General features: G+C 61.4%; 1 protein-coding gene across 2 annotated transcripts in view; it reads left to right on the top strand.

Moving 5' to 3' along the window:
- LOC106889193 (carbonic anhydrase 15-like) overlaps positions 1–1,499 on the top strand; it is a 10,712-nt gene extending 9,213 nt beyond the window's left edge. For both annotated transcript variants that reach the window (XM_014943984.1, XM_014943983.1), the window contains exon 8: positions 1,212–1,499. In XM_014943984.1, the coding sequence (XP_014799470.1) occupies positions 1,212–1,430 (219 nt within the window). In that variant the 3' untranslated portion in view covers positions 1,431–1,499. The remainder of the gene's footprint in view (positions 1–1,211) is intronic.
- Positions 1,500–11,077: the final 9,578 nt, after the last annotated feature.

The following is an 11,077-nucleotide window of genomic DNA, read 5'->3' on the forward strand; positions in this document are numbered from 1 at the left end:
CCCCCTGGCCCTGCTCCGCCCCTTCTCCCCAAACCCGTAGGAGCATCGTCCCGCTGCAACGGTGATGGGGGGGCATTTATTCCGAGCTGGAATAAAGCCGAGGTCCTCACTTTGGTTCTGTGTCCCTTCAGCGTAGCTGGGGCAGGGTGCTTGGTGTGGGGGTCTGGGGAGGGACCCGGGGGACAGTGACGGGGTGGCACTCAGGGAGACTGGCCCAGAGCATGGATGTGCAGGCAGGAATGAGACAACCCCCCTTTTCCCTTGCAAGGAACCCCCAGGCCCCAACCCTGGCCCTTCTCATGGTCTGGGATGCTGGTGGTCCCTATGTTCGCAGACACGGCCATGTTTCCTTCCCCGGGCTTGGGACTGGCTGAGGGGGGGTCAGGGCTGTCCCTGGGGACACAGCACCCCTCAGCGCCCCGGGGCAGGACGCAGGGAACTGATGGCTCTTTCCATGGAGCTAATTTTGCTGCAGCTGTGGGCCCTGCTCCGGCGATGCCCAGAAAGGCAGGGGCAGAGCCAGGGCCCTGGCAAATGGGGTGGTTCATAATTAATGTGCTGAAGCTCCAGGCGTGTTCCCGTCTCCTCCTGAGTTATGGGCATCAGAGCCCCTTCCTGACCCCTAAGCAAGAGCACAGGGAAAGTCACCTCTGTAATAATGCTCCTGGCAACCTGGCAATTAATTAATTTTATGAGGGTTAAGTAATGGAGCTGTGGCCACCTGCCAGCAGGGAGAAATCCCGTCCAGCACTCTCCTGCCCAGCCCCAGGATTCAGAAAGCGAAATGGAAGCGAATGCACCGGAGCTTGGAAGAGGCTCTGAGGAGGTGGGAGGGTGGGTGGATGCATGGATGGATGGATGGATGGATGGACAGATGGAGTTCTCCTCTGCCACCCAAGCATCTTAGCAGACGTATTTCCTTGAGGGTGCCGTGGCCCAGCTGCTCTTTAAGTGCTGATCACAGGCAGTGAGACACGATTAGCTCATTTACAACTCAAGAGCTGATCCAGGACCTGCCTGATGCCCTCACCCTGTGGGTCTGGTTTCAGGAGAGCGGTGAGGGGTGGTGGGAGGACACCCGCTGGTGGGGGGGCCATACCCTGGGTCCTGTGCCACTGGCAACAGGGCAGCATGAAAGGGGGCTCACAGGTGGGTGGGGGCTCGGGGAGCCCAGGGAATGGTTGCCCACCCCTTCCTCTCCCCCTGCACAGCTGCGGGCGTTCGTCAGCACCCTCCACTTCCCGGCCACCGGCTCCACGCTCCTAAAAATGACCAACAACTTCCGTCCGCCGCAGCCCCTCCACAGCCGCAAGATCTTCGCCTCCAGGGCGGCCACGGCCAGCGGAGGGTCCCCCCACGGGGGCCACCACCAGCTCCTCTCCCCCCTGCTCCTCCTGGCCCTGCTCGGCCCCTTCTCCCCAAACCTGTAGGAGCATCGTCCCGCTGCAACGGTGATGGGGGGGCATTTATTCCAAGCTGGAATAAAGCCGAGGTCCTCACTTAGGCTCTGTGTCCCTTCAGCGTAGCTGGGGCAGGGTGCTTGGTGTGGGGGTCTGGGGAGGGACCCGGGGGACAGTGACGGGGTGGCACTCAGGGAGACTGGCCCAGAGCATGGATGTGCAGGCAGGAATGAGACAACCCCCCTTTTCCCTTGCAAGGAACCCCCAGGCCCCAACCCTGGCCCTTCTCATGGTCTGGGATGCTGGTGGTCCCTATGTTCGCAGACACGGCCATGTTTCCTTCCCCGGGCTTGGGACTGGCTGAGGGGGGGTCAGGGCTGTCCCTGGGGACACAGCACCCCTCGGCGCCCCGGGGCAGAACGCAGGGAACTGATGGCTCTTTCCACGGAGCTAATTTTGCTGCAGCTGTGGGCGCTGCTCCGGCGATGCCCAGAAAGGCAGGGGCAGAGCCAGGGCCCTGGCAAATGGGGTGGTTCATAATTAATGTGCTGAAGCTCCAGGCGTGTTCCCGTCTCCTCCTGAGTTATGGGCATCAGAGCACAGGTCATTATCTGGGAGCGGGGTGGGGAGGCCTCAGGTTTTCATCATTTCTGGGGGAAATCGCTGCCCGTGCGGGCTCCTCCAGCCCAGCCAGAGGGGTGGCTGTGGCACCCATGGGTGCAGGGGGTCTGAGCACCCTCCTGGCACAGGGCTTGGGAAGCCCATGGCAGGGAAGGGGCATCTCCAGGGGGTGAAGGGGCCCAGCCAAAGCCCCCGTGATCCCCACGCTGGGTGCTCGCAGGCCCCCATGGATGCTGGGGGTCTCTGAACCCACCCCAGAGCTCAAGCCTGGGTGCCTGGAGCCCCATTTCCGTGAGGGGAGAGCAGAGATGTGCTCGGCCCCGTGGGTCTGTTGGGCGATGGGTGCCACTGGCCTGGTGGTGGCTGTGGCCCAGCTCAGGAATTCCCGTCGGGCTCCAGCCGGCACTGGCTGGAAGCAGCAGCCTCGCTCGGGGCTCCGTGTGCTGACCGCTCATTAGCAGACCTCATTAGTGCCGGTAATGGCCTTGGCCACCTGCTCCCACTGCACCGGGGGCTCAGGCCCGGGAGAACCAGCAGGCGTGGGGCAGGGTCCTCCGTGTGCCTACGGGCAGCCAGGGCTGGCACCGCCTCGGGGGAGGCTCAGGTTGGCTCCACGTCCCCACCCCGCTGCATGGGGGGCACAGCCCGTGTCCCCCCAGATCCCTCGCGGGGCCACCGACACTGGGGACAGAGGGGACAGGGGGGACATGGGGGACAAGGCCTGCGCGGGGGCGCCGGGGCCGGGCGGGGCTGCAGGAGCGTCATGGGGCCGCCAGGTGGCGCCCCTCTCCCGGCTTTGGGCACCCCCGCACCACGGTCCCCCGTGTCCCTGTCACCCCTCGCCTCCTGTCACTGTTCCCCCTGTCCCCCATGTCCCTGTCGCCCCTGTCCTCCTGGTGCTGTCACCCCGTCCCCCCTGGCCCCTGTGCCACTGTCCCCCCTCTCCTCATATCCTTGTGCTGCTGTTCCCCACCCCTCGTGCTGCTGCCACCACCCATGTCCCCTGTACCTCTGTCACCTGTGTCCTCCATGCCACTGTCACCCATGTCCTTGTGTCCCTGTCCTTCCATGTCCCTGTGTCCCCCATGCTCCCTATGCCCCCACTGTGACCTCCGTTTCCCCTCGTGTCCCATCATGTCCTCCTGTGTCCCCCCGTGCCACTTATCCCCTCTGTGTCCTCCATGCTCTCTGTTCTGCCATGTCCCCCCATGTCTCTCCATGCCCCCTCTCTCCCTGTCCCCCTCTCCAGGTCCTGCTGTGCAGCCCAGTCCCTCTCACCAGTAGGCTATGGGGCAGCTGCCCCATGGCTGCACCCAGGGCTGGCCTGGCGTGGTCATAGGCCTGAAAGGTGACAGCAGCAGGTCCCCCTGTGAGCAGGACAAGGCCTGTTCAGCCACAGCTGGCCCCAAATGGCTAGAGCCTCCCCAGTCCACCCCAGTACCCTGCTGGGGCGTGGGGGGTGCCTGGGCTGGACCCTGAAGGGTTGGGGCTGCAGCTCTGCAAGGACAGTGGGGGACAAATCAGTGCCAGGCACTGGGTGGCAGGAGCCCCAGGAACAGACACCCCCATGCTCAGGGTCCCCAAACCCAGGGGGGCCTGTCCCTGGTGGCCACGGTGCCCATGGCAGAGAGAGCTGGTGGCACTGGGCAAGGGTCTGGCAAGTGAAGCCCTTGGTGGGCCTGGATGGCAAAACTACCCAGTGGGTTCAGTGCACAGCACCCAGCCTGATGGGACCCCAAATTTGGGGAGACGCTGTGCCCCCCACCAGGGAAAAGGACCTGGAACCCCCCCCCCAGCAAGAGCCATTGTTGAAATGGCGCCAAAAAATGTCTTTCTCTGCCCCCACCCTGCCCGCGGCACGGCCGGGCGGCGATGCTCGGGGTGCTACGTGCTGGAAAGTTTGTGCCGGGGAAACGGCGCGCACCGGGGGCTATTCCTGGCTCCCAGCTGGTGTTTGGCCCAAGCGGGCTCTTGTTTTCGGTGGGGCTGTAATTTTAGCAAAGGCCGTTCCTGGGCAGCGGGGCTGCGGTCGGCACAGCTGCCCGGAGAGAGCCCAGCTGGGGGGGCAGCCATGTGCGTCAGCACCCCCTGCCCATGGCCGGCCCGGGGTGCCCGGCCAAAAGTCCCCCAAAACATGGCAAAGATGCTTAAACCCAACCATTTTTTCCCCCATCGGTGCTGCAGAGGGAGAGGGACGGTGGTGGCTCTGCTGTGCTGGTGGCACCTGGTGCGGGTGGGCAGGCTGGTGGGGGTGGCACTGGTCAGGGTCCATCACCTAGCCCCGGGGGGCACCCCACGTCCCCTCCAGTCCCCCCCTGCACTGGCTGCCCAAGCCGTGGCACTGGCACTGCTCATCCCAGCAGGACGTGGAGGGGCAGAAACCCAAATTTGGCTTAAAATCCTCCCCAACTTGTTGAGCCAAACCCCCCGGTTCCCTCCCGAGGGGCTGGTGGGGACTGTGGTGGCTGCCCCCATCACAGCTTTCAGCCTCATTGCCACCACCTCGCTGTCACCCTGCCACTGCTTTGCTGTCACCAGCACCCCCCAGCTAGACATTTCTTAACATTAAGTCGAAAAACCCCCATCTTGGGAGTCCTCACGAGGGCTGAAACCCACCGAGGGTACTTCTCCAGCCGGGCAACACCAGCCCTGCCACACAGCCCCCCCCCCCCCCAGCACACCTGCCTGGGGAAACAAGGCTGTTTACACCCAACATGAGCAGAAAACAAGGTTTTTCTTGGTCCCCAGACCAGGGCTGGGGCTTTTTTGGGAGTTTTATTTTATTACCGCGCTAAACTTGAGATGATAAATATTTTGAAGCAGCGGAAAGGTGTTTATTTTTGAGTCGGTGCAGCTTGTTTACAACCTGTTTACAAGGGCGGGTGTTTATCTCTGGGGCTGTTTACCTCCCCCCGGGCTGGGGCTGAGGTTTAATACACACACAAATAAAAGGCCGGGGAGGGGTCTGGCCGCCCCGCGCGGTGCCTTCCTGCAGCTGCGCGTCCCGGCGGTTGCTGTTTTGACAGAGTTATGCAAATTCTCTCCTCTTTGCAACCCGGCTTGATTGCTCAGGTTGTGTTTTCGACCATGCCAGCCTCAAGCATTTATTTATTTCGTTTAATTCCCTTCCAATTGCAGGGTGATAAAACCTCGGCCTTGGGCGCTGCGGCTGACCCCCGCTGGGGCTGTGACCCCTGGGGGGGTGTTCTGTAGTATTTTATGATTCATAACCTGTATTTTATAATTTATAACCCACATTTTATCCATTCATAGCCTGGATTTTATTTCCCAGATTCAGGGAAATCTGCCCAATATCTGTGCATCTTGGGGCAGGTCAGACGGATGGACGAGCCCAGCTGAGGGGCTGCCTGGCGGGAGGCAGGGATTATTAGTTTAATTGAGTTAACGAGAAGTGATTTGAGGTGACCTGGCAGTGCTGTGGCAGCAGGAGGCCCTGACAAAGGGCTGGGGTGGCAGTGGCACAGGGTGACACGAGGTGTGTCAGGGCCAGCCCTGTCCCCAAATCCCACGTGTGTGGGGTCAGCCGGGGGGGCTGGAGGCACTGGGATCACTGGGGAGGGTGTGCATCAAAGTGTGTGTGTGCACATATACATGTGTGTACGTGCATGTGCAAGTGTGTGCATGTGTCTGTGTGTGCGTGTGTCTGTGTGTGCGTGTGTCTGTGTGTGCATATGCACTTTGTTTAGCTACAATGAACACCTAAAAGCAAGGTTTTAGCCTCATTGCTGACCCAGCAGCAGCTCAGCTGCCCGAGGGGTTACAGCTAAAATGGTGGAATCCCCATCCCTGGAGGGGTCTCAAAGCCAGGCAGCCGTGGTGCTGAGGGACGTGGGCTGGTGGTGGGTTTGTCAGTGTTGGGTTCATGGTTGGACTCGATGATCTGAAAGGTCTCTTCCAACCCAGGAAATTCTATGATTCTCTATGTGTGTGTACATCTGCACACGTGTGTGTGCATGAGCAGCAGCTGGGACACCCCCCATGGGACAGGGACCCCTCTGCAGGGTGAGACCCCACTGGGAAGGGACCCCCCAGGAGACAGGAGGGGTGACCCTGGGCTGAGGACACACACCCTGCCATGGCGTGTAGCCCCACCAGCCTCAGCACCAACCCCCAGCAGGTCCCTCTTTCTCCCCCGGCCAAATCTGGGCAGCTTCTGGCTGCCCCAAAACCTGTCCCCCCACCACGGTGGCCGGTGGCCCCCCAAGGTGACAGCCCAGCGAGGCAGGGGCACAGCTCGCCGCAGCAAAGAGCCAGGGCCACCATCTCGGGGCTGAGCCGAGTCGGGGCTCAGCCGCGTGGCACCCACTTGCCTTCACACGTCAGCACCCACTGGAGATGGTTTCAGTTCCTTTTTTCGGGCCCTCTTTTGGGTTTCTGATTGGAGACTGGGGCGGGCGAGGTGTAAATTTAGCCGGGGGATGCCCCGCGGCCGCGCAGCTGCATGGGGGGGGTGGCGGCTTGGGGGGCCCAGGGCTGGCGTGGCACAACCTGGGCCCAGCACAGCCCTTCCCCAAACCCTTGGGAACATGGGGCTACGAGAGTGGGGGGATGTGGGGATGGGGGGCAGGAGACACCAGCCCCCTTTTCAGGTGCTTGGGGGTGCACCCCCCCAGCTCAGGCAGTTGGGTATCACTCGAGCTTGGCCGAGATAAAGCTGGGGGGGGGATGGGGACAACAACTTCTTCCATCCTCCCACGGCCCCCCCAGCGGGTTCTGGCTCTGCCTTGCTCCCCCCAGCCCTGGGGCTGGGGCTATTCTGGTCTCCAGCTCTTGCTTTCGAGTTTCAGCCCTGCTGCCTCCAGGAACAGCCCTGCTGGGGTGGCTGCAGCTGCGCGGGGAGGGCAGGCGGGACCCCCCCGGCCCCTCCGGCTGCGCCACGTCGCCCATGTCTCTCCAGGCGAGGTGTTTCATCAGCCCCAGCTGCACTCGCTGGGCTCCTGCCACGTCCCCACAAGGGGAGCCTCTCCACACCCCAAATCCTCCTGGGCAGGAGATGCTGGGGCCCGCCGTGGGCTGGGGAAATCACCAAGTGATGTGAAATACAAAAATACAAGCCTGAGCTGGTTTTGGGGAGCACAAACAACTTGGACTTGGACAGGCTGGAGAGCTGGGCAAGGAAGAACCTCATGAGGTTCACCAGGGAAAAGTGTAGGGTCCTGCACCTGGGGAAGAAGAATGTCAGGTACCAGTACAGGTTAGGGGTGGACCTGCTGGAGACAACTTCTGAAGAGAAAGATCTAGGGGTCCTGGTGGACAGCAAAATGGCAATGGGCAAGCAGTGTGCTCCTGTGGCCAGGAAGGCCAAGGGAATCCTGGGCTGCGTAGGGAAGAGTGTGACCAGCAGGTCAAGGGAGGTCATTCTCCCCCTCTGCTCTGCACTGGGGAGGCCACAACTGGAATACTGCGTCCAGTTCTGGGCTCCCCAGTTCAAGAGGGACAGGGAACTACTGGAAAGAGTCCAGCGTAGGGCAACAAAGATGATTCAAGGATTGGAGCATCTCCCTTATGAAGAAAGACTGAGAGAGCTGGGGCTCTTTAGTCTGGAGAAGAGAAGGCTTGGAGGTGGCCCCCACAAAGGGGGTCCAGCACAGCCACCCCCAAGTTCAAGGCCATGGGTGTGGGAGCTGCTGTCACCCAGGGCAGGGTTTGGGGAGCAGAGCTTTGCCCTGCAGGGGACCTGGGGGGTTGTTTTGGACTGCGAGAGCTTCTGTGCCCCCCACCTCTCTGCCTCCATCCCCGTATCCTCCCTTTGGCCTCCCATGGACCCCCTCCAAGCCCAAAGCATCTAAACCACTGGGGTTTATAACCCCCCCTCCCCAAAAAGGCCCTGCTGAGCCTCAGCCTGGGGGTGCAGCTCCCGCCAAGCCCCTACTCCACCATGGGACCTGCCACCTCTCTCTGTGGCTAATTAAAGCCTTCCTGAAGAATCTCATTTACTAAATTAGGTCCCCCTCGATTTAAAATTAATGGCGAGCCAGGAAAACAAAACAAAACAAAATATTACTGTTTAAAGTTGCGGGGCCAGAGATAGCAGAGCGAGAGCGAGAGCTGCAGCTGGGGAGGGGAGCGGGTTTTGGTTTTGCTCAGCACGTTTGCTCCCCAAAAAACCCCACAGAGGGGGGGCTGCGGGAGCAGGACGGGCCTTTTCTTCCCAGTCACCGCTTCCCTCCCGGCTGGGGGCTGGATCAGACCCCACATCCCAGTGCAAGTCCCAGCAGCAACTCCCTGGTCCTGTTGAAGGGCTCATTATGGGTAAAAATGTGGCTGAAAATACACTGTGCTGCGGGCGGCGGGGGAGTATGGGGGCCCTGGGGGGGCCAGGAGCACTGATCTATAATTCAGCAGGTTGTTTTTTTTTTTCCTTGCCAGTTGTTGGTTACAGAAAGGATTAGAAAAGTCTTTTAATCAATAATTAGTGAGGTTTTCTGCCCCCGGAGCTGGAGATGTGCCTGTGCTCTGCTGGCCCAGACCTGAGCCAAGGAGAGACCCCCCCCCGGCTTGTGGCCCAGCGGGACCTGCCCCAAACTCAGCCCACGAAAAGCTCAGTCCAGTGTCCTGTAACCCAGGAACAGGCTTTACCCATGGGATGCCAAGATGGATTTCAAACCTGGTGGAAAGCGTTGCCCTGTAACCCCCCTCCCCACCGGCTGCCCCCCACAATGTGGCATTTGGCAGGGTCAGACCCAGCAGCAAGGCTGGGACGGGGGCTCCTGTGTCACCCCAACATTCACTCCAGCCTCAACTGCTGCTTAAAGTGTGATTTGCCAACTGCTGGAATCAATAATTACAGAGGCTTCAGCTTTTCTCAGCAGGGAAAAAAAAGCGAGCATCCTCCCTGGCAGCAGGACTCGGTCCTTGGGGCATTTTTTGGGCAGCAGAAACCCAGGCAGGCGGCTCCCTTGGGCAAAAGCCCTGGCAACACCACGAGGCCGAGGCCGGGGATGAGGATGCTGCAGGAGGGGGATTGCCAAGGAAAAATCTCCTGAAAGGAGCTCAGAGCCAGAATGGAGGAGTTGGTGCCGTCTCTGAGTCCGTGTTCCAGGAGCCAGGCTGGGGACCCTCACCCCCCCAGACCCCCCCATGGCAGGCATCGCAGCCTGGCAGCCCCCAACTCTGGCTTCTCTCTGCTGCTTTGGGGTCTCTCTGCCCAGGAAAGTGTGTCATAAAGGAGCTCATCTTGAAACACAGCAGGACAGATGCCGCCATCCTCCTTCCTCCCCCTGCGGGGAGGGTGAGCATCCATCCCGCTGCCAGCCCGTCCCTGGGACCAGCAGCAGCCCAGGGGGCTGGGATCCATCCTGGGCACGGATTTGCTCCCTTGGGATGGGATTTCCTGGGAAAACCCTGAGCCTGTCACCCCACACATGGGCAGAGACACTGGGATTGCCCCCATCGGCCCAGTGCCCCGAGCAGGGCGATGGGAAGGGGGTTTGCCCCATGCACAGGGTCATGCCATGGTGGGATCTCCCTGGGGAGCAGGATAAAGCCAGGATAAAGCCAGAGTAAACCCAACAAAATTGTTTTGGAGCACAAGGTGCCTCTTGGCACCTCTGGTGGGGTGCAGACTCTGCCCAAAAGCAGGAGGGAAGGGGGGCTGGGGCAGACCAGGGTTCACGTGTGTCCCCCCCCCGCCTTTCTGTCTGTGCCCTGCCAGGGCTGCACAGTGCCCATGGCCCCCCCAGGGTCCTGGAGCCCCTCGAGGTGCCTGGGGAATGCTCGAGCTGTCCCCCAGCAAGGACAAAACGCCCATTACAGCCAGGGAAACTCCCGCAGCCCCAGAGAGGGGCACCCCAGGGTGGCCCCAGGCTCAGCGTGGGGGGAGGCTTTGCTAGGAAGGGGGGGTCAGTGTGGGGCTGTGCTGACCCCCCTGCGCCAGCCGGGGTGAGCCCCTTCGGTGGTGCAGGGGCAGGGAGATGGGCAAGCAGAGGCCTGGGGAACTCGGTGCACCTCCCAGCACCCTGCTGTCCCCAGGGGATGCGGGGTCACCAGGCAGCAAGAGAAACAGCAGCCGCAGACAGCCCTTTGCTGCTTGGGAAAAGCTGATTTTAGGGCACGTGGAAATAATGGTGGCACGGGAACGGGGTGGGGGTGAGGGAGATGTGGCTCCTGGGAGACCTTAGAGCCCCTTCCAGTCCCTAAAGGGGCTCCAGGAGAGCTGGGGAGGGACTCTGGATCAGGGAGGGGAGCGACAGGACAAGGGGTAATGGTTTTAAATTAAAAGAGAGGAGATTTAGATACTAGAAAGAACTTGTTTGCTGTGAGGGTGGTGAGAGCCTGGCCCAAGTTGGCCAGAGAAGCTGTGGCTGCCCCATCCCTGGAGGGGTTCAAGGCCAAGTTGGAGGGGGCTTGGAGCAACCTGGGCTGGTGGGAGGTGTCCTTGCCCAGGGCAGGGGGTGGCACTGGGAGGGGCTTTAAGGTCCCCTCCAACCCAAACCATTCCATAGGTCTATGATTCTGTGTCCCCAGCAGGTGCCTGCAGGGACACGTGGCAACCCAAAGCCTGCTGGGGCCAGGCACCCTACTGGCACCGACAGCCCAGGGAGAGGGGTGGGTTGGAGCTGTCCCTGCTTTACCGAGAGGCTGGGGAGGGGGTATCCACCCCACAACAGCACACAACATGGCCAGCTGCCCCCATCCCCTATTCCCAGGGGACTCCTGATAGCTCTGATAGGGCACCCACAGCTGAGCACTGACGCTCTCGTCACAGCTGTGGCTGTGAGTCGCTCAATGTGCAGGGCTGCAGGGAAACTTCTCCAGGGCTGTAGGGGACGGGGCATCTGGCACGCAGGGGCCCAGGTGCAAGGGACAGACTGGTGCATGTCCCAGGGGACACAGGGGTGACCAAGGAAGTGGGGACAGAGCCAGAGCCGGCCAGTAAAGGGACATAACTGGCCATGGGTCCACCATGTGTCCCTGCAAGGGCCCTGTTGCCCAGAGGCCAGCAGGCGAGGGACGTGGCTGGCACAGCCAGGGCTGTGTGCTTGCCACCGGCATGGGCAATCAGACCAGGCTGATGCCCCCAGGTTGCTCCCCTC

Source organism: Calidris pugnax, unplaced genomic scaffold (assembly GCF_001431845.1).
Source record: "Calidris pugnax isolate Ruff unplaced genomic scaffold, ASM143184v1 scaffold138, whole genome shotgun sequence".
Taxonomy (NCBI): Eukaryota; Metazoa; Chordata; class Aves; order Charadriiformes; family Scolopacidae; genus Calidris; species Calidris pugnax.